Raw genomic sequence first — 23,807 nt, 5'->3', positions numbered from 1 at the left:
CTAGAAAGAAAAGTTGGGGCTTGCTGATGGGAAGGGGAGTAAAACAGGAAGATTTGGAAGCAATGGAGTAGCATTTTAATCCTGTGTCAAGGTAATGGAGTAATACGAGACCTTTTGCTTGTACTTTACCTAAATTGTACAATGTTTGTACTTTAGAAATTTCCCACAACCCCTGCAGGGTAGTAAAAGTAATGTGTGCATTGCAACTGCATGTGGAATTGATGTGGGAGAGGTGACCCCTGGAGAAAAATGGAAGCAGGCCATGTCCCAGGGTCATAGTCTTTGGAGACAAAAAATTTCCTTTGTTTTCCCAAGGGGTTGGCAATGGAAAGTATCCAAGAAACACTGGCAGGGACCTAAATGACCTAGGCAACCCTTCCTCAGCTTGTATTTGTCTAACTGATGAATGTACCACCCTGCCCTCATTCCAATGAGATGATAATTTCATCCTACTTTTTCATAATCTAATTTTTTTCTTCCCCAACTGTCCAAGGTCATTTGGAATTTTACTCATCTTCCCAAATATTCACTGTCTTACTTAACTTAATATTGGCTGCAGATTTGATGAATGTATTTTCTGTTCCTTTGTTATGGAACCTCTGGGCCTCTCAGTTCCCTGTTCTGAAAAATAGGCATGTGACTTCCTTTTTGTGTATGTGTATTACAGAAAATTAGGTCTTAGGGGGTGACTCAGGAGGGTGCTGTCCAAGGTAGCAGTACTGTCATCCTTTTATTAGAGAACACTCAAGGAGGTGTGTGCTTGGGGAAATCTCACTGAAATAAAGGAAGCCAAAGGGCAGAAAGGAGTTTTGTGTGGGCATCACCACCTTCCTTCCTGAGCTCCCACAACCCCCCACCCCGGTCACACTGCCTGTAGTTTGTTTGCAAGGCTGGATGGAGTACTGCTCTTTTGATTGCAATTTTATTGCTACTGGGAAAAGATTAAGACCTCACTAACACACAGCAGGCACTTGGAAAACCTTATAAAAATGCCACCAATAAAATCCATAATGTGATGAGATTTCTCCCAAAGCTCACAGAGCTAGAACTTGGCTTATTTCCCTGTAGAAATCTGCCCATTCCTCCGTTCTTATCCTTTTGTAGCTTCTCACTGGGCAATGTGGGAGGTAGCCTGGGGATTGTATCCCTCTTGATTGGACTCTTCTTGGTCTTCGTTTTGATTCTGGAGCAGTTTCTGTTTGACCTTTGAAGGAGAAGAACTCTCTACTCCAATCAAACTGGGCTACTGGATATGCCCTATACATAATGTTCCATCTCCAGCTTCTGTATCTTTGCACAGGCTGTGCCTCATGCCTGGAATTCTTTCTCTCTCTCCTCACACTTCTTGGAATCCCTGGTTCTCTTCTTCGACCTCACAGTCTCCTCCTACAAGATGCATTTCCTGGTTGTTGGTTCTAAACAACTTCCTTTCTACTTTTGATACAGTTTACATTTATTTATTTGAATATATGTCATTTCTCCCAAAATTCCTTGAAGGCAAAGGCTGTTCTATTTTTTACTTTGAATTCCTTGTGCCTATTACAGTGCCTGGCATATATCAGGAGCTTAATAAATACTTGTTGAATTGAAGTCATTGAATGCTTTAAAGAGATCCTTTAAACTGGGATGTTAGCTTGTTCTATTTCAGCTCAGCTAACCTCCACAAAGTAGGAGCTGAAGATAGGACATCATGGGGAGATTTCTGATTTTCCTTTGTTCTCTTCCCTCTCTCCCCTAGCTCAGAGTCTTAGGGCTATGGAGTCAGAGGGCCTGGGTTCAAATCCTGTACCTGTCCCTTACCACCTATATGATCCTGGGTAAAGACGCTTAAACTGGACCCAGTTTCCCAATCCATAAAATAAAGGAGTTGGAATGGATAGACAGATAGACAAGGAGATAAAACATTTATTAAGCTTTGCACTAAGAATAAAGTCTTTCATAGCTCTAGGGCTATGATTTAAATCTTGCCTCTAAGGCTTCATAATTGGTGTGACCATGAAATGAGTAAAAGAATGAATGGGAAAGCATTTATGAAGCACTTACTACATGTCAAGCCCCAGAGATACAAAGAGAGAAAGGGAGACAGTCCCTCTTTCCAAGGAACTCACACTCTAATTGAGGGAGATAATACATTAAAAAAGGTTCCATTACAAGGTAGATGGAAAGGCCTGGGAGGGCTAAGGGTGAAGTAGGTACTTAGGCTACCAGTGGGTCAGATAACAGTGAGGGGAAGCTGCAGTGCATGGAGGTGGGATGGGTAGCAACCTCCCCAAACCTCAGTTTCCTCATTTGTAAAACGAGGGATTGGTTAAGATTATTGCTAAAGCCTTTTTCAGCTCTAAATCTGTGGTCCTTGAAGTCACTGCTCCTCTCTCATGATCACCTACATCCCTCCCTCTCCAACATTTTCATTTTGGATATGCCAGAGTGGGATCTGAAGATCAATGAGATATATGCCAAGTAGTCCACACAGGTAAGTAAGTAAATCTTTGTGGCTCTTTTCAAAAGGAAGTAAAAAACCAAAAAACAGTGACCCTCCCCTACTGGAAATTATGCATATGATTTGTATCATGGGAGTTTTCCCAGACAGCTTTGGGGTGGCCTGCTCAGCCTGAACCTGGCCCACTTACCTGCCACTACACCAGCCACATAGACAAACCCAATTCGGGCAGCTCCGTGCACCATCTCCAAGGGGACACCCACCAGGAGCTGCAGAACCACGTTGAGACCTAGGTGTTCTATCCTGTACCAGAGAGGGAGAAGAGCTCCATCAGATGGTCAGTCTTTGGAAAAGGGTCCCTCCCCCCCCCATCCAGTGTCAGAACATACGCTCAGGGGCATGAGGGGACTGAGAGGAGTAACATCTGTTCTCTGGGGAGAAGGCTGGAGCTTCTTGGAAGCTGTCTGGTGGCTTGGCACAGCAGGCGAGTGCCTGGTCTGTCCCGCCTAGTGCCTTCTCCTTTGTCTGTGTCCTTCCCTTCTCTGGAGGACTAGAGGAACAAGGCCCAGCTGGGGGATGTCACAGCTCCCAGCTGCTAAAGGGAATGGTCAGAGGCTTCCTTGAATCCATGGCTTTCTTGGAGGCTCTGCCCAAGTACCACCTCTTCCATGAAGACTTTTCTGGTCCCCAGTAACTGTTAGCACATCGCTTGCCCCTGCTCCCACCAAAATTATTCTATCTTGTATGCCTTCTATTTATCTATGGACTTGTTGTTTTCCCCCATTAGAGGGTAAGTTCCTTAAGGGGCTGTTCTCTTTCTATCCCTCTCCCCTGGCCTCCCAGCACCTAGCACAGTGCCAAGCATATAGTCAGAGATATGTGGAAGAGATCTGGGTTTGAATCCTACCTCTGACCCTCACTACCTGAATGACTTTAGGTAAGTCACTTAACCTCAGATGCCTCAGTTTTCTCAGCTGCAAAATGAAGAGTTTGGACTAGATGACCTATGGGGTCCCTTCCAGCACTAAATCCATAATGCTACAATTTCATGAGAAAGAGCTTTGGGTTTACAATCAAAGGACCTGGATTCAAATCCTGACTCTGGTACTTGTTACCTATGTGATTGTGTTCAAACCACTTCCCCTCTCTGGACTTCCCTTTATGAAGAAGTTGGAATAGATGGCCTTTCGGGTCCCTTCCAGCGTTAAATCTATGATTCTACAAATGAATGAAGGAGATCAAGAAATATCATCTAAATGAGTGTCCAGAACTCAAAGCATCTGGTGGCACCACAGGGCACAGAGCACTGGATATGGAGTGAGGAAGACCCAAATTCAAATCCTACCTCAGACACTTACCAACTGTGGGACCCTGAGCAAGTCACTTAACCTGTCTGCCTCAGTTTCCCCAACTGTAAAATAGGGATAATAATGGCACCTGCTTCCCAAGATCATTGTGAGGAACAAATGAGACATTTAGCCCAGTGCCTGGACATAGTAGGTGCTAAATAAATGCTTATTCCTTCCCTTCCCAAGGTTCAGTTCTTAGCTCTGGGCCAGGGCTCCATTGCTGACTCTATAAGTCCTGTCACTGTTTTGGACAAAGGATACATTGCCACTTGTTTCACCCATTGAAGCAGCCCTGTCATGAAGATATTTTTATTATCTACTGTGGGAGCCTACAGACAAGGTCTTGCACCAAGTGATACACTCTCCTCTGCTCTACCTAGAGAGAACAATTATGAAAAGGTTCATAGATTTAGAGCAGGAAGAAACCACAGAGGTTATCCAGTCCAGCCTCTTCCATTTTGCAGAGGAGGACACAAAAGTAAGTGACTTGACCAAGGTCACACAGTTATAACAGTCAAGATCTGAACCCAGGTCCACTGCCTCCAACATACTGGCCACCTCAGAGCCCTGATCATTGTAACACCTCATCTTTGGAGAGTGGCTCCAGTGGGGAAGAAGTGCAGCAGAACAGGAAGTGAGACCAGAATCCTCCAGGATCATCGGGGGATGAAGGCTGGGTGGGGGGTGGATGCAAAGAGGCAGAAGGAGAAAGCTCTTCTTAGGGGTAACTCCTGTATCAAGGCTGGCCTCTTTCTGCCCCAGCCTTTGGAAAAACTCCATCAACCTAATTGGCGTCAGCTCCTCTCAGTTGGTCATTCTTCCCAATGACAGAATCCAATTGATTTATCAGTGTCCAGCTGCCTCAGGGATAGGCTGAATGGCCAGGGGAATTAATGAGCCTGAGCACCCCCACCTCTCTCTACAAGCATATCAAAAGCTGAAGAGAGGAGAGGGGGAGAAGAGATTAACAGTCTCTCCACCTGCCCTCCTCTCAGACCTCCAGACTTCTCAGTTCCCTCAGATTTTAGTTTTGGCAAGCACCTGGATGCCTGGCTAGTCCACAAGGACCCTCCCTTCCCCAGCCTGGCAGGGAAGTAAATTAGGGACTGAGACAATTACCATTTTAAAGGCTCAGCAGGAAGTGGAACTCACAATGGATCTCTCAGCCATGGTGCAGCCTGGCCAGTCTGTCTCTTTCAGAGTAGGGGAAGGGACAATGGAACTCTGGGAACCAAACCCTAGGCTTGCCTCCTTCCCTTCCCAAGGGGGAGACTACTCCAAAGAGCAAGGGGTCAACAGGTCATCCCCCCACCCCAAAGTTCAATGGGGATGGTTGGGAAAAGACTAGATTGTTTGTTCTTTTGATGTGAGTGGAGGGAAGAGCTGGGGCCTGAGCTCTTGGACCCTGACTGGTGACCCAGAGTCCGAGAAATATGTCTGACCTGCTCTGGTGAAGCTATCCCCTCATGGCCTCCTGCCTTCCCTTGGGTGACCACTTAGCCAGCAAGTTGGCCTTTGTCATGGAAATGCAGGAGGGGCCTGGCTGATTGTGTCTCTCCCAGAAGAGAGCACCCAGACTATGAAAGCTTCAAACAGGAATAAAAAATATTGATTCAAGTCAGGGAGATGACCCTGCCTACCTTGTACAGCTGTGACCCTGGAAACAATCCACAGAGGGAAAGAAGGTGGGGGGGTGGGACTTTCATGCAGTCAATCCCACCCAATCCCTCCTTCACTCTATAACCCCATGGCCCTCATAAATTCAATTGACATTTGATCAATTCATGGAATCAGAGGTAGAAATGACCTCGGGGGCCACTTAGTCCAAGCCTCTCTTTTTACTGATGAGAAAAGAAGCCCAGGGAAGCCAAGAGACTTACTTGCCCAAGGTCACAAAGGCAGAAAGAATTTGGGCCTAGCATTCCCTTTACTACACTATCTATGTGAATGGGAGGCAGCATCAGTGTTTAGATCACTAGGCTGGCATCCCAGCTTTATCATTTTTGACCTGGTATAATAGGTCAGAGGACCTGGGTTCCAATCCTGCCTCTGACACTAGCCATGTATTCTTGAGCAAGTCACTTAACCTCTGTGGGCCTCAGTTTCCCTTATCTGTAAAATAAGGGAATTGGACTACATGACATCTGAGGTTCCTCCCAGCTTTCAATCTTTAATATTACAATCTTTTGATACTACCTATATATCAAAAATAGAGCACTGGGCCTGGAGTCAGGAAAACCTGAGTTCAGATTCAGCCTCAGACTCTAGCTGTGTGACCCTGGGCAAGTCACTTCACCCTATTTGCCTCAGTTTTCCCACCTGTAAAATGAGCTGAAAAAAGGAAATGACAAACTATTCCAGTATCTTTTCCAAGAAGACCTTAAACAGGGTCACGAAGAGTAGGGCATGACTGAAACTACTGAACCACAGCCACAACTAGAAATGCAACTGGGTAAATCACTTGAATCTCTCTGAAGAGGTTAGACTCCAACGTTCCAAGGTCCTTTCCAGCTCCAAAGCCAGGATCTTCTGAACATATTTTTACTCTCTACTACTTTTAAAGATTGTTTATCATAAACTTAGTAACCAACCACAAAAATGAATAATCAAGTAACCATCCAAAACAAGGCACAAACTCCTGTGACCAGGCTCTTCTCTGGAACACCTTTATAGGCGAGTGTCAGAGCAAGTAAAGAAATCAGAAATAAGGAAGTCTCCGAGCTGGCTGGAGTTCAGAGAGGGAGTGTGTCCATGGTCACAGAGTCAGGGTATGAATGGATCCCGACTTCTATCTACCATATCAGCCCCTTAATATCACATATGACTTTATGAATGATCCTGACTCAGGGAGAGAAAACAGGGAGGTAAGTACTTACCCTGCATGCATGAAGATGTAAGTCAGGTAGCGCCAGGCCTGGGCTCGGAGCTGGGGGTGATAGACTAAAGCATTCTTCAGGTAGTGGGGATGGGTGACCTGTAACACAAACTGATCCAAGGCTACCCCGTTGTAGAGAAAAAAGGCAATCTGGACAAAAGCCAAGGAATGGAGAGTCTCTGTTACTAAGGCTGGAAATGCCTGGGAACCTACCTCCCTTTGCTAACACTCAGAGTTCCTACGGTAAATTATAACCACCTCTATCACCCAGGAAACAAGCTGCTGAGTAGGGCTGTAACTAGGGTGAGGTGATCAGGGCTATGCCCCAGGGCACCTAAATTTAGAGAGAAACTTAACATATGCATTCTTTCAATGTCATAGAAGTCACTATAGTAACTAATCCTTCCCTCCCACTCAGCTGAATTTGTCTTATCCCTCTGAGTTTTTGGTTTCCTGGCTGGTAAAATGACAGGGACTGACTAGATAACATAGAAGGGTCTCTTCTACCTTTAAATCAATGCTCTTATGAATCTTATCATTTAAAAGCTCATCTTCTTGCTGCTTCATCTTCTTGCTGCTTGTACCAAGTCCCAAAATTGTTCATTATGGCTCAGAGGGTGGGAAAATCCTACAGAAACTGCAAAAGGCTCTGCTACTTTGTTACTGCTAATTATCATTATTAGCTGACATTTATATAGAATTTTAAGGTTTATCTAGTACCTCACTCGTAAATGTAAGGGAAATAAAAGAGACTCAGGGGCAGCTAGGTGGTGCAGTGAATACAGCACCAGCCCTGGAGTTAGGAGGACCTGAGTTCAAATCCGGCCTCAGATACATGACACAATTAACTAGCCGTGTGACTTTGGGCAAGTCACTTAACCCCAATTGTCCTCCAAAAAGGAAAAAAAAAAGAGACTTAGCCCAGTAGCAGGCCTCTCTGTAGGCTTTAGGACCCCCTTCCCTCCAGCACTGCCATCCAAGTTACAGCCATCCCCCAAGCCTGGAATTCATTCCCTCCTCACTTTTGCTGCATAGAACCCCTCTCCTCCTTTAGCTCAAGCACCACCTTCTACATGAAGTGAAGCCTAGCCTAATCCCTCTAATGGCTAGTACCCTCCCAAACTCCCTTGTATTTGGCTACTTCCTATTCACTTGCACTTATTTTCTTTATATTTCTTCTCCATAAACTCCATATGGTAATAATAGCTAGCACTTACATAGTACTTGAAAATTTGCAATGTACTTTACAAATATTATCTCATTTGAACCTCCCAACAATCCTGAGAGCTAAGTGCTTATCATTAAACCCATTTTACAGATAGAGAAAATGAGGCTGACAAGTTAAGTGACTTTTGAGGGTCACCCATATCTAGGAGTGCCAGAGGCTAGATTTGAACTCAGGTCTTTCTGACTCCAGGTCCAGCACTCCATCTCCTATACCACTTAGCTACCTCTGTAAAATGGGAATAATACTAAAAATAATAAACCTGTCTCACAGGGTTGTTGGAAGGATCAACTTTAGGGTTAGGGCTATATCATACAAAGCACTTTGCAAATCTTAAAGCAATATATAAATGCTAGGTAGTGATGGTGGTGGTGGTGGTGATGGTGATGGTGGTAGTGGTGGTGGCAGACCCAGATTTAGAAAGACTTGAGTTAAAACCCAGCCTCAGACACTTATGAGCTATGGGACCCTGGGCTGGTCGCTTAATTTTTTTTTGCCTCAGTTTCCTCAACTGTAAAATGGGGACAATAGTAGTATTTACTTTGCAGGGTTGTTGGGAGTATCAAATGATATATTTGTCAAAGCATTTAGTATAGTGCCTGGTACATCCTAAGTTCTCTCTCTCTGCTAGCTAGTAGTAGTAGTAGTAGTGGTAGTCGTCGTCATCATATGTTAAATGGTCACTCATTCCTTTTTGCTTACTATTCCCTATCCCTATTGCCAGACTGGCAGAGTCTGGGTGTTCATGGGCTTCATATTACTGTAACAGACATCAATTGTCCATGTGGGCAACTTGGCATTCCACATAAGGGCAAAAAACTGGCTATTAGAAAGTCCCTTAGACTGAGAGTCAGAATATCTAGGCTCAATTCCTGACTCTGATATTTACAAGCTATGATATCCTGGATAGAGCCCTCATCTCTCTTGGTCTCAGTTTCCCCTTTCGTAAAATGAGTGGAAAAACATTTACACTACCAACCTTACAAAGTTGTTGTGAGGGAAGTGCTTCTATTATCATCAAGAACTTTGTAAAATGAATTATTTATAATTGACAATAATTTTCCTGATAAAGTTCATGTACTGAAATTCTGAAGCTAGGCTTATTTTATTCATGTTTGCTGCAAATCCTTCTAAAATATATTGTGAACTCCTTTTGTTTTTCTTTTTTTTTCTTTTTTGGAGGGGGGAAGGCAGGGAAATTGAGGTTAAATTACTTGCCCAAGGTCACACAACTAGTAAGTGTTAAGTGTCTGAGACCATATTTGAACTCAGGTCCTCCTGACTCCAGGGCCAGTGCTCTATTCACTGCAACACCTAGCTGTTCCATTTCTTTTGGTTTTCAACTGAGCAAATGGGACACACGATTTCATGATTTTAGGTCATCATTATGAACAATCGTTGTTCCATGCTGAAATACTGATAGCCATTGGGAAATGAATGGGATTTAGAACCAGATCTGTTGTTATTCACTTATTTCAGTAGTATCTGACTCTTCATGACCCCATTTGGGTTGTTTTTTTTTTTTAAGCAATTGGGGTTAAGTAACTTGCTCAAGGTTACACGGCCAGTTATTTCTGGGTGTGGTGCTAAGTATCTGAACCCGGATTTGATCCCCAGGTCATCCCGACACTGGAGCCGGTGCTCTTACTCGCTGAGCCACCTGGCCGCCCTGTTCTTTCTTTCTTTCTTTATTTACATTTAGTTTACAATATTCAGTTCCACCAATCCCTTCAGTTCTAAATTCATTTGGGGTTTTCTTAGCAAGGATCCCATTTCCTTCTCTAGGTGATTTTACAAATGAGGAAACTGAGGAAAATAGGGTTAAGTCACTTGCTCAGGGTCACATAGCTGGTAAGTGTCTGAGAGCAGATTTGAACTCAGGAAGAGGTCTTCCTGATTCCAAGCCCAATACTCTATGCACTATGGTGCCACCTAGCTGCCCTGTTGGAATTAAAAGACATCAATAAAAGGAAAGAGAATTTAAAAAAACAGGGAGGGTCCTAAGTGAGGAGGGTCACCAGTCTCGTACAGGACTTGTGATATTACACATAGCAAATGGTCCCAGACTGAATTTTTCCAATTCTGTGTCTAATTTTAAATTTTCTCCTTTTGCTTCCATTGCTGCCTTCTCCTCTCCTCCTCCTCCTCTCCCCTTCTAATCTGCTACAGGCTTGATGGCCAGATAACCAAACTCAAAAAGACCAGTGACTGGGTTGAGAGCTGAATGGAAGGAATAAAGTGCATGGTCTTTATAGGTTTGGTGGCAACTATATCTGAAGCCTTTCCCCCCTGACCTGGGGGATTCTATGTAATAGATGTTGCCACAAGATGGCTTCTGGTTAAATTATTACTGGTTAAATATATTACTATTCTTGAGCTCACTGAGCTAAGCTACAGCCTTGAGCACTGTGGGAGTAGTAAGTCAGTCCTTTTCTCGAGACTCCAGGGAACCATTCTGTCCACTGAAGCACTAACCAACCATACAGTCTGTAGATGAGCTGAGTTACCACGGCTTCTAAAGGAAACTCATCACCATCATTATAAGCCCTCAGACAGGAGTTAATAAATGGATTAACATAGGACTTTAAGCGTTGGGTTCAACAATAACGCAGACAGAAAGGAATGGTAGAAAAGCACCAGTCTGGGAGTTGGAAGAGCTGCTCTTAACTCCCCAGGAGACCCAAGGCAAGCTACTTGTCCTCCCTGGGCCTCAGTTTCCCCATCTGTAAAATGGGCATCAGAGCACCTTGGTGTGACTATCCCACAGGAGCCCTGAGAGGCTCACAAGAGATCTGAAAATGGCCACAGCAAATAAAACTGTCTGGCATGAAGTCATAGCAACAGATCAAATGAGCTCAGGCCAATGGATCAGGCCTTCTGTAATGTGACAGAAATGAAAGAACAGGGGTGCTTGGTTATGGTACTACTGTTTGTTAGGTAGAAATTTCACAGAAACATGTGGCAGAAAGTTAAATCTGTAAAGCTGGTGAAGGAGCTGGAACAAGGGGAGAGAGGTCAGGGACATCTGTGGAAAGGCAGCTTGGGGAGTTTGGGCTGGACATCCAGAGAAATGGGGGTGGGGCATGTGGAAGGGGAGGGACAATTTCTTCTCTACTATCCTCAGTTCAAACATTTCTAAATTCTATTCTAAATTAGGAGACTCCTATTCAGGTGATGCACACTTATAATAGACTAAAAATATGTTGAAATCAGATATGTACCACTAAATACTGAAATGTCTCATCATCTATGTTTTATATACATATTTATGCATATATGTGTGTACAAATAATTTACAGGCAGCACAGAGTGATGGTTGGAGTGTAGACCAGCATCAAGACAGATCTGGGTTCAAAGTCTATTTCTGACATATACTGGCTATTGAGACTGCTAGGTGGTACAATGTAGAGTGTTAGACCTGAGTTCAAGTCCTGCCTCAGACTCTAACTAGCTGAGTGACCCTGGGCAAGTCTCTCTTTGCTTCAGTTTCCTCACCTATAAAATGGAGATGATAATAACAGTGGAAATGAGCATGCCCACACACACACACCTTACTGTTGTGAAGATCAAATGAGAAAACATATAGAAGGTGTCAGGCAATCTTTAAAGGGTTCTAAGTAGAACTATATGATCCTTAAGGATGGGGAACTCTCTGCTTGGATTTGAATTCCCCAGAGCTTAACACAATACCTGGCACATAGTAAATATTTCAAAAAGGTTTGTTAACTATGTGATCTAGGGCTCAGTGGCCCAAGGCTTAGGCAGCTGACAAGTCTGGGGCTCCTCCCTGAGGGTTCTGACTGGTAGACCAACAAGCCCAATTTACTTAATCTCTCAATGCCCCAAGTGATTTTCTAGGGTTATAAATTATAGATCCAGGACTCCTTTTCAACAACAGAGTAGCAAGACTACTCTATAGCTAGCATTCATATAGCACCTACTATGTGCCAGGCACTGTATTAAGCACTTTACGAAAATTATCTCATTTGAACTTTACAACAACCCTAAGGGTAGGTAGGTTGCTTTATCCCCATTTTATAGCTGAGGAAACAGAGGCTGAGACAGACTAACTAAATCATTTGCCCAGTGTTGCTCAGCTAGTAACTATGTAAGGCTGGATTTGAACTCAGGTCTCCTTGATTCTAAGGCCCAGTGCCCTATCCACATTGTCACTTAGCTGCCAAAATACCAATAAAATCAAACCAAAACAAAACTCAAGAAAAGAAATCCCTAAACTTGACCTTGATATTTATAACAGTACTTCAGCGTTTACAGAGTACAACACCTCATCTGAAGCTCCCAGCAGCCCTGTGAAGCAGGTTCTATAGGCATTATCTTTATTTTACAGGTGAGGAAACTGAGGCCCAAAGGATACATGGTTCTTGCCCATAGTCATATAGCTAGTAAGTATTAGAAGCAAGATTTAACTTAGTTTCCTCCTGACCCCAAGCCTGACACTTTTCACACACTACCAGGTTGTCTAGATTATTTATATCACTGTGTAAAATGTAGACTCCTTAAAGGCAAGAACTAGTTTCTTTTTCTTTGTATCCCCTAGGCATGGTGCCTATCACATAACAGATACTTAATAAGGACTTGTTGATTGACTGATTGATATCTAGTGCTTCTATATTTAAAGTTTCTATGCTTAATCGTTCACCATATGGTAGGAAAAGTCCTATGAGGCAGGGAAAGGAAAAGCATGATAAATCTCATTTTATAGAGAGAGAAACTGAGGCTCAGAGTGGCACCCATCTGAAGGACAAGTGAAATAATTTGACTCACAATATAAAAATCAGACCAAATTCCAATACAGTGAACTCCAGTGGGCTACCTAAAACCTTTGACTATTCTTTGGACTGTGTCATGATGGATGATGTGAGAGAATCATTCATCAATTGAGGACTGGAAATTCTTTTAGGTTCCATGGAGGATTTTCGATGGTCTTTGTTGTTACAGGATTTTCCTGAAATCACAAGAGGGGGTTTGCTCTTCACCCCTGTCTTTTTCTTTGGAGTTGTCAGCATCTCACCTGCCCTTTTTGACTGCCCCTCACCTCACCTCACCTCACCTAGTTGGGCAGGGCTGTAGGACTTCATTCCACCTCACCCATCTCCCATCTCCCCAGGAAGTACCACATGCCTCCAGAAGTGTGATGGCAATCATGAACCAGGGTGGGGGGCAGCAGGTGTAGCTGTCATAGTACCACTTTCGATCAATTTCACGAGGTAAGGTCTCATAGGCAACATGGCGGATCAGCCGCTGGGAGAGACTCAGTCCTTTTTCCTCCAGCAGCGCCTTGCTGCACAGGCGCCGGTTACCCTGTAGGATGGCCTGGCGAAAACTGTTGGATCGTTTGTTGCTCATCTGTGGTGAGAAGGATAGAAATGAAATCTCAGAAGGGGCATTCTCTTGTTCCCAGATCATCTTGTCTGGGCTGGGGCTGGGAGTCAGATATAGCCATTTCCTTGTGCGGATAAAGAGCATAAACAAAATGCGGAGTGGGAAAAGAAAGAAAGCAGAGTGAATATGATCTCTAGTCTCAGAGATGCCAATCCCTGAAAAATCCCTGGACGATTTAAGAATTTGAACAGAAATGCCCTGATGTCACTATTTTTTTCCTTAAGAGATGTAAGGCAAGATAGGTTTTCAGTACTCCTGGAGAAGGTGATAGAAGGGATTAAGGCAGGCAGGAGGGAGAGAACCGGGAAAGGGCAAGGGAGAAATGGATGCTGGAGCCTCCCAGGGCAAGAGATACCTACTCTGTTCTCCAAACAGACAGAATCTCAGGTGAGGAAATTCCCAGAATAAGAGACGGAGATTGGGCAAAGATAGACAAAAACACATCAGAGCTATGGAGAGGCAATGTGATAGTGTGGATTTAAAGTTGGAAGACTTGGGCTTAAATTTTGCCTCTAACATTTAGAACCTGAGTCACCTTGGGCAAGTCACTTAACCTTGGTATCCTTTATCATTAGAATGAGGTCTGATTGAATGCCCTCTAAGGTACTTTATGGCTTAAAATCTGTGATCAGGGACCTAAAAGTTTCATTTAGATATACTTGACCCAGAACAAAATTTCAATTCCTATGTGCCCTGGAGAGGGATGACAATCATGAACCAGGGTGGGGGGCAGCAGGTGGAGCTGTCATAGCACCGCTTGTGATCAGTGTCACAAGGTAGGGTCTTATAGGCAACATGGCGGATCAGCCGCTGGGACACTCAGTCCTTTTTTCCCTTCAGCAATGCCTTGCTGCACAGGCGCTGGTTACCTTATAGAATTACAGGATTGTAGGTTGAGAACAAGAAGGAAGCTTGGCAGGGATCGAAGAAGGTAGCATGGTAGAGTGGAAAGAGAACTGTCCCTGGAGTCAGAGGATCTGAGTTCGAATCTTAACCCTGATACTAGCTATGTAACCTTCGGCAAAATTACTTAATCTCTCTGGGCCTCAGTTTCTCATGCATAAAATGGAGGTCATCTGACATAGCCTCCAAGGTTCCTTCCTATTCTACATCTATGATCCTAGTCTAACCCTCTCGTTTTTACAGATGAGGAAACTGAGACCCAGGGAAGTTAAGTGACTGACCCAAGGTCACAGGTAAGGTAAATAGGAAAGCTGGCTTCTGAAGCTGAGTCCATTGATTCCAAAGCCAGTATCTTTTCCACTGGACTCCACTGCCTCCCAGCTGAGCTCATTTTCAGTACATTACTTTACCCCCAACCCCAAGCAGTGAAGGCATTTTATTAGACTTTCAAATTGAGCCAGGCAAGACTCAGCCTCACCTCTTCAGGCTGTACTTAACCCCTGCCTTCGACCACACTAACCACATCCTCAGCATGGTTCTGCACAAGCCAGGTGGCTGACTCTTTCCTTCACTAATGGATCAGCCACAGTCCTAAAGCCCACCATCATCTGACTCTGGGCCTTTGTCCCGACTGTCCCTTGTGCCTGGAATGCTCTCCCCTTTGATCTCTGCCTCCCAGCTTCCTTCAAATTCCAACTAAAATCCCACCTTCAACAGATGGGCAGATATTGCCTTTCAAACAGACTTTCTCTCTTCTCTCTTCATACACATTTTCTCTCTTTTTCTTCTCCCCCCCAAACTGCAGATATCCAGAGAGACATTCACACATTTTCTCTTTCCTCTCCCCAAATATCACAGACATACAGAGAAGCATAGACATGCTTTTCCTCTCTCTCTCTCTCTCTCTCTCTCTCTCCCTCTCTTTGGAAAAGGGAAGGTAGGGAAATTGGGGTTAAGTGACTTGCCTAAGGTCACACGGCTAGTTTTGTGTTAATGTCTGAGGCTGGATTTGAACTCAGGTCCTCCTGACTCTAGGGCTGGTGCTCTATTCACCTTGACACCTAGCTGCCCCTTTCCCTCTCTTTTTACTCAATATCTACATTCCCCCTTAACTCTAGTGCCTTCTCTTGGTTAATTATCTCCAATTTATCTTGAATATAGCTCATTTGTACAGTCATTTGCCTATTGTCTCTCCCATTAGACTATGAGCTCCTTGAGGGCAGGCGTTGTCTTTTGCCAAAATCTTTGTAGCCTGAACACTTAGCTCAGTGCCTGGTATATAAAAAGTGATTAATAAGTGTTTATTGACTAACCCGACCTCTTTTCAAATCTGGTTTCCATCCAAAGAGAGGTGAAGGGTTAGCAAAGAGGAGAATGTCTGTCATCCTGGTGCCTTTCCCATGGTCCAGCAGGGCCACCTTTTGGCCTTCAGAAGCCTCAAGTCTGGCAGACACAGCTCTTCAGCTATGACCAGAGCAGCTGTCTGGGGATTATCAGACTGTTCAGTGATTCATATAATCCAAGTCACCTATGGAGGCCTGGGCCCAGACGTCTGCAATGCAATTATTCTAGAGGGGAGAAGTCCAGAGCAGGTATAAGCGTGAGCACGTGCAGGACTCCGGTGAATGGGCACATTAAGCGCTTGGCAAACTGGAGAGAGCCACAGGAAAGTGAACTGTTGTTATCACTATTCGATCACATGTAAGGATGATGACTGGCTCGGGATCAAATAAGAAATTGGGGTGACGTCGAGAAAGCCAGGCAGGGTTTTCAGGGGTCCTGGGCTGCTTCTTCCCTCAAAGGCCCTTCTTTTTTCCGCATTACATTTTCCCAGCAATGCTCCTTGGCTACGAATCACATGGCATCACAATCTCCAAAGATCCCAAACTGCAGGAGGCCCAGTGGGCAAAGGAGACAGTGCCCAGCAGGCAGAAGCAGTCTGAGGCACACTGCCAACAAACACAGGCACGAAGACTCCAAGGCCTCCCCGCCCCCAGCCCAGCCCAGCCCAGGGAAGCTTCCCTGAACCACCAGCCCTTCTGGAATCTCTGTGGCTCTGCTATTCCGGGGCCTTTTAGCATTTCATTTTTACTCCATTCATTTGCTCCAATTCACAGGTTGCTTTGAAATCCACCTTATTCAGTGACTTCAAGTAGATGTGCTGCTTTTCCCCAACTCCTGAGACACGGACCACATTTCCTCATCCTTTGTAACCCTGCACCTGAACACCCACCCTCTATCTCTCTTCTAATATCTGTAAACAGACAGAAACACACACACACACACATACACACACACACACACATACCTTTTCTCTCTTCTCCCCAAATTTCACAGGCTTTCTCTTTCCTCTCTCCCCAAACTGCAGACATACAGAAAAACATTCACATGGTCTCTCTCTCCTCTCCCCAAATATCACAGTCGTACAGAAAGACACACACATACACATACAAGTATACTTTCTCTCTCTTCTTCCTCAACATCTGTGGATTCATCTTCTCTCTCTCTCCTCCCCCAATGTCTACAAACAGAAACACACACACATACACACTCACTCAGCTCCAAACAGGTCACTTAGTACCACACAGTGCTAATGCATAAGTCTGAGATAGGGATGCACCTGGTAACTTCAGGGAATGGCTTGGGGCCTTCAGAGGTTAGATCATTTGCCCAGGGTCACACAGCCAGGATCTGTCAGAGGTGAGACTTGAACCCAGGTCCTCTTGGCTTTAAGACCAGTTCTCTGTTCACTATGATACACCAGTGCCAGGCTCTTACTGTGTGACCCTGGCCAAATCATTTATCCTCTGTCTCTATTTCCTCATCTGTAAAATGGGGATGATCATAGCGTCTGTCCTCCAGAGTTAATTGTGAAGACCAAATGAGATGATATTTGCAAAGGGCTTAGCACGTGGTAGGCACTTAATAAAGCCCTTTTTCCACTCTCTTTTCCCCTAACAAATGGAATGAGATTTTCTTTTGCACATACATATCCTTTTAGTAAACTTTAGGATGAAAGCATATAGATTATGGTGATGTATTCTCTGTGGTTCAGCTTACACAGGAGACACCCCGTAGTTGACCATTAATTCCTTCCACGAAACTCAGGGATCCTCTTTCTTCCTTCTTCCAATGGCAACATGGAAGGAGCTGGAATCATCATGCCCATTTTACAGATAAGGAAACCAAAACCCAGAGAAAAGACTTCAAGTGGCTCTCCCACCCTCAGTGAGTGGCCTCGCTGGAATGAGGTTGGCTTCCTCCTGCCTGCCAGCCCAGCACTCATTTCTCTAGCCCAGAGGGGACAAACACTGCCCCCAGAACACCCCAACACAGCCTGAACCAGATCGAAATGTAACTGGGAAACATTTAACAAAATAAATAAAGAGCAATAAACACAGATTAGTTTAGTGGCTGCCGTTCTTGTTAGTTTGACCCAATTGGCTGCCTCACCTGAGATCTTCTCCATCATTCATACATGCCCCAAGTGAAATTCTGCCTGCTAATGCCGCCTCCCCTTAGATCAGCTTGACTGAAGCCACCTCCACCTCCCCACCCACAATAACCACTTTCCACAGGTAGGCAATCCTCCCTTCCCCAATCAGACTAGACACAGCCCCAAGATGAAGGGAGAGCACTGAGGTGCCCTCTGTGGTGTGGACACTGATGAGGCCCTACCCCTTCTCATCCCCCACAAAGACAAGCAACATGTGTTACTTTATTACCATAGAGTGTAGTCAGGACAAGAGCTCCAGAGAGACTTTCGCCAGCAAGCAGGTGGGGCTCAAAGCTAGAGACAGAGGGGCCCAGAGGAAGACTACCTGGGTGGGTTTGCTCACCAGGTTGACGAAATCCTGATAGCAGATGTGTCCATCCGAATGGCTGTCGGCAAGGGCCAGCAGCACTTCTCTCTTATGTGGGTCCAGCTCGGACCCATGACTTTCTAAGAGGCTCCGGAATTTGCCTGTGCTGATGTAGCCGGTGTTCCCAGGGTCGAACTGCAGAAGGAAGGAGTGAGTGGTGGCATCAGAAAGAGATCCTGGGTCCCCTTCAGATCTAACCCAAACCTGGTTCCTTCTCCACCACCCCTTGGGTCTCACATGGGACACCTAGCTAGCCTCATGACTACAGCTCAGGATTGGGAGTCAGGAAGACCCCAGTTAGAATTCTATCACCCACACATCTGAGCTGAAAGATCCCTGGCAAATCTTTTCACCTTTCTCAGGTTCAAATCAGGCCAACAAGAATTCATGTATTTATTAAAATTTTTTTAAATGTTCTCTTTTTTAGATTCAATTTTATTTTATTTTCAGGTCTGAATTATCTTCCTCCCACTTCCACCCTCATCCCCCTCATCGAAAAAGTAAGAAAAATGTAACACGTTATGAACATAAAATCAAGCAAAACAAACCCACACTGACTATGTGATTCATATATACATATTGTATGTGTATGCATATTATGCACATGCATACATACATGTGTGCTGTACACAGGGCATATGAGTGTATGTGTACATGTTCATACATGTTCAGTTATATAATGAAATATGCACATATGAATATAAAACATCTATTTCAGCCCTCTGAGTCCATCCTTTCTCTATGGAGATAGCATTCAATAGGCATTTATTAAGTGCTTTCTGTTTGGCAGGAGCCCTGCCAAGTGCTTGGGGGTACAAAGGAAGGGAAAAATTTGGTCCCTTACCTTAGCTTACCTTCTAATGGAGGAAGGGAAACACTGGTGGAAACAATAAACAATAAATAACATATACAAGATGTATACAGATAGATAGAAGATATATACAAGATATATAATATATATACATCATGTATACATACACATATGTATGTATATATATATGTGTATGTGTGTATAGATATACAGATACACATACATATATAGAAGGCATTCTGAGAGGGGAAGGCATTAGCAGACTCAGTCTCATCATCTGTAAAATGGGGATAATTACAGCACCTACATCATAGGGTTATTGTGAGGCTCAAATACATAAAGCATTTTGCACACCTTATAGCACTATATAAATGTTATTAACAAACCCCCTTAATAAAAGGATTTGTTCTGCAAAACTTGGACTCAGTCAAAAGGCTGCTCCTGAGGACCAAGAGGGCCACATGTGGCCTCAAAGCCGCAGGTTTCCCATCTCTGGCTAGTCCAACCCCTCACTTCATGAAGAAATTGAGACTCAGAAAGGGGCAATGGCCTATCCAGGGTCACCCAGCTGCTGAGGAGTAGAACTGGGGCTGGAGCTCAGATCCAGAACTCTGACCAATGCACTTTTCCATCATGCACAGGGTCTCTGTCCTGTCTTCCCAATCCACAGTTTTTAGGAACGATGTAACACAGGTGTTCCCCCCAGAGCACTGACCCCATGCACCTTGGTCTTTAGCAAGAGGTCAGGGCATGTGTCCCCTCAGAAGCAGCTACAGTACTGGCCTAACTCTATGCCATCCCGCAGTCCAGCAAATGAGAGGACTCCTCTGATTTGGCTCTAAGCTCATGGAGACTCAGTCCAGGAAGGCTGGGAGCTGACAGCTCCAGGACACAAGCAAGGCCCACCTGGCCTAGATGAGCTAGGCTGGGGAGGCTGGGAACCTCCCGGCTGAGCATCATTAGCAGGCCAAGCCAGGGGCAGAAGCGGGGTGATGAGTCCCCTGAGAGCTGATCCAGCTAGCTGCACAGCCTGCCTGGCGCTCTACCCTGGCAGGTGGGTGCTTCATTTAATTTGATGACAAGGCAGTCGCTTCTCTCGCCCACGGAGGGGAAGAGTCAGGAATTCAGGCAGGATTCCTAAATCTGCAGAGAGGCAGCTGGTTAGAAGAAACTTGCTAATTAGGAAAGCTGCTGAAAATGGGATAGACTACCTTGGCAGGCAGCAAGGTCCCCATCATTGGAGGTCTTTAAGAGATGACTGGATGAGGGCTCATTAGGGACACTGTCGAGGAGATTCCTGCCCTAGTACAGGTGACAGTAGATGAGCTCTATCCTGCCCTCTTCCCTGGCAGAGTGGCAGCAAGGTAGAGTGTAAAGGGCCCTGGATTTGGAATCAGAGGAACTGCCCTTACTACCTATGTACCTTATACAAGTCTCCACCTCTCTGGGTCTCAGTTTCCCCATCTATACAATGAAGGGTTTGGACCAGATGGCCTTTCAGCTCTAGACTTAAGATCTTATAATAGCCCCAGGAGGCTACGATATCTTACTAGAGATCTTCTCCATCAATATCCTTCTTCTCTCTTCCCTGACTTACCCCCCCCCCCAACCTATCCTTTGTATATTGGAGAAAGCATTGAATGGACAAACATTTGCTATAGCCAGTCACCACCAATATGTCCCCAGTAGGTCCTGCAGGAATTTGGTATCATTCCCCCATCCTTTGGGAGACCAGGCCTCTGGTTGGGGGTGAGTCTGGGGAGGGGGAACTCAGGGAGAGGGCCCATCTGCCCTCATTCCATCACCAGACAAAGGACCACCTGCTCTCCTCCATCCCCTGGGTACTCCCCCATTGTCCTTGTGACCGTGCTTGCCCTCGGCCTCTCCATACCCTTACCCTCCCACAAGCACATGACAAGGGTCCTAGTGGGGAGTGGATGAGCTGGGAAACAAATTGGAGTGAGTCCGAGGCATTTTCCTCTCTGCCAAAATCTTGCCCCTTCAAATTGGGGCCAGATGGGCCAAACAGAGGGGAGACTGGCACCCCTACTAACAAGGTGTCAGGGACAGTTGAGCACACAGGAGGGGTGAAGGGAGGAGCTTCCAAGATACAGCTGGGCTGGCATCACTTGACCAATCAACCCCAACAGTGGGTAAGACAGGGGCAAAAATAGTATTCAGAAGAGGGATGGGGCACAGACTGATAGGGGTTTAATGAGAGTAGAGAGAAAAGAAAATAGCTAACAACAAAAAAATCCCCTAAAACCACGGACATGCAGACAGAATGATGGGGAGAAGAGGATGAAGACTAGGGCAGGAGAAAACCCACTTACACCCCCACTACCCTTAACTCCCACCTAATGAAATTCTAAGCTTAAAAAGGAGGCCTGCCTCTCACCTGAGGAGAACCAATGAACAAGTCAAAACCAAATTTTGCTTTTTGCTTTTTTTTTTGAAGGGGGGAAGACAGGGCATTTAGGGTTAAGTGACTTGCCAAAGGTCACACAGCTATTTTTTTGTGTTAAGTGTCTGAGGCTGGTTTTAAACTCAGGTCCTCCTGACACTAGGGCCAGAGCTCTATTCACTGTGCCACATAACCATCCCTCAAAACCAAATTTTAAAAGAAAAACTTGTTCCAACTGGGAAGTCTGTCTTACAGCTGCATGACCATGGACAAATCACGTAACATCTCTGAGACTCCTCTTTTGCATCTGTGAAATGGGGAGCATAATGCTTACAGGAGAAGGGCAGTCTGGCTGGCCTCAAAACCTACAAGGCCTGGGTTTAAGTCCTGTTTCTAACATTTTGACTGGATGACCCTGAACAAGTCACCTAACCTTCAAGAGTTTTGGGCAACTAAATCAGAACTGCAGAGACCATAAGGACCCACATTGGTGAAGTGAGTTTCCTCACCTATGTCAATAAAATCTCAAGTTCTGTCTCCCCATTTAATACCTGTAATGCCTAGCTCACAGGGTTGCTAGAAGACTTCAGTGAGATAATATGTTAAAAGTGCTTTGAAATTGTAAAGCATAATATGTCAATTAGACATAGAGCATTGAACATGATTTAGGAAGACCTGAGTTGAAATCCAGCACCAGATACTTACTAGCCATGTGACCTTGGGGAAGTCATTTAACCTTTGCCTTAGTTTCTTCATCTGTAAAATGGGGATAATAAAAGCACCTTCCTCCCAAGGTTATTGTGGGATCAAATGACAAGTGCATTTCAAACTTTAAAGTACTATAAAAAAAAATTCCAGCTGTTATCACTGCCATCTCATTCTTCTCTGATGGGATTCAGATAGAAATGATCTATCCTGCAATCTCTCACTTCCCTTCAATCTTCCTCTATTGGCTGTTTCCCTACAGTCAATAAACATGCTTATGTCCCCACCATCCTCCAAAAAGTCTTAACTTGATTCATCCATCACTGCTTTCATCCCATATCTCTCCTCCCTTCTGTGGCTAAACTTCACAAGGCTGCCTACAATAGATACTTCCACTCATCCCTTTTCACACTCTTCTTAACTCTATAGTTTGGCTTTTACTCTCAGTATTCAACTGAAATCCCTCTTTTTGACATTACCATTGATCTCTTCATTGTCCAATCTAGTGGCCTTTTCTCAATTCTAATCTTTCTTTTTTTTTTTTTAAGCAATCAGGGTTAAGTAACTTGTTCAAGGTTACACAGCCAGTTATTTCTGGGTGGGTGCTAAGTATCTGAGCCCGGATTCGATCCCCAGGTCATCCCGACACTGGGGCCAGTGCTCTTACTCGATGAGCCACCTGGCCACCCCAATTCTAATCTTTCCTGACCTCTCCAAAGACTCTTAACACCGTTGGTCCATCCCCCCCTCTCCTTGATACTCTCTACTCTCAAGATTTTTAGGACTCTCCTCTCTCCAGGTTCTTCTCCCCATACATTCTCCTTCTCAGTCTCCTTGGCTCGATCTTCACCCTGGAATGCCCACTAGGTGTGGGAGGCCCATAGGGCTCTATCCCGGGCTCTCTTCTCCTACTCTAGTATGTTACTTGGTGATCTCAGCTGTTTCCATGGATTCAGTTACCTCAAGTCTACTCATCCAGCCCTAACTTTCCTGCTTGGTCTGCAGTTTCAAATCTCCAGCTACCCACTCACTGGACATCTCCAACTGGATGTCCTGCAGACATCTTAAACTCAATAAGTCCAAAACAGAACCAATTTTCCTTCTCCCCAAACCCTCCCTTCTTCCAGGATTCTATTACTGTTGAGTCACCCAAGCTCACAGCTTGGGCATCATTCTTCAGTCCTTACTTTCTCTCACCCCACCATATCCAATCTGTTGATAAGGCCAACATCTCTCACATATGCCCCCTTCTCTCTTCAGACACCACTGCTTAGCATGTCATTCTTGAACTATTACAATATTCTGCTGCTTGGTTTTCCTTCCTCATACTTTCTCCCCACTCCAATCTGTCCTCCACCCAACTATCAAAATGATCTTCCTTAAGTGCCACCATCTCATTCATAAACTCCAGTGGCTTCCCATTTCCTCCCAGATCAAATAGAAAATCCTCTGTTTGGTTTTCAAAGCCCTTTATAACCTCTATCCCCTCCCACATTTTCACTCTTCTTATACCTAATTACCCACCCCTGCTCCCACATACTCTGCTCTCTTCGATCCCCTGCCATAGGCTTCCTTGATGGTTCTCAAATAGGACAACTCCCTTTCCAAGAGGGTATTTTCACTGCCTGGAATGCTCTCCCTCATTCATTTCCAACTCCTGGCTTCCCTCAAGTTCCAGCTAAAATCTCACCCTCTACCGGAAGTCTGTCCCAATCCCCCTTAATTCTAGTGCCTTCCCAATGTCCGCGGTCTCCTATTTACCCTGCCTGTATTTTGTTTGCCTTTGTTGCTGTTTACGCGAGGAGTCCTCTTTGTGACTCCCAGCGGGG

General features: G+C 44.9%; 1 protein-coding gene across 2 annotated transcripts in view; it reads right to left on the bottom strand.

Moving 5' to 3' along the window:
* Nucleotides 1-23,807, bottom strand: part of RHBDL3 (rhomboid like 3) — a 66,890-nt gene that overhangs the window by 25,740 nt on the left and 17,343 nt on the right. For both annotated transcript variants that reach the window (XM_069089899.1, XM_069089898.1), the window contains exons 2-5: nucleotides 18,035-18,193; nucleotides 13,032-13,256; nucleotides 6,666-6,814; nucleotides 2,631-2,743 (exon numbers count right to left, since the gene is read on the bottom strand). In XM_069089899.1, coding sequence (XP_068946000.1) covers nucleotides 2,631-2,743; nucleotides 6,666-6,814; nucleotides 13,032-13,256; nucleotides 18,035-18,193 — 646 coding nt within the window. The remainder of the gene's footprint in view (nucleotides 1-2,630; nucleotides 2,744-6,665; nucleotides 6,815-13,031; nucleotides 13,257-18,034; nucleotides 18,194-23,807) is intronic.

This window comes from Petaurus breviceps, unplaced genomic scaffold, assembly GCF_028583685.1.
Source record: "Petaurus breviceps papuanus isolate PSGF00001 unplaced genomic scaffold, PetGlider_PUasm1.0 186, whole genome shotgun sequence".
NCBI lineage: Eukaryota > Metazoa > Chordata > Mammalia > Diprotodontia > Petauridae > Petaurus > Petaurus breviceps.
Note: the sequence above shows the minus strand (reverse complement) of the source record. Positions and strands in the feature narration are given on the sequence as shown.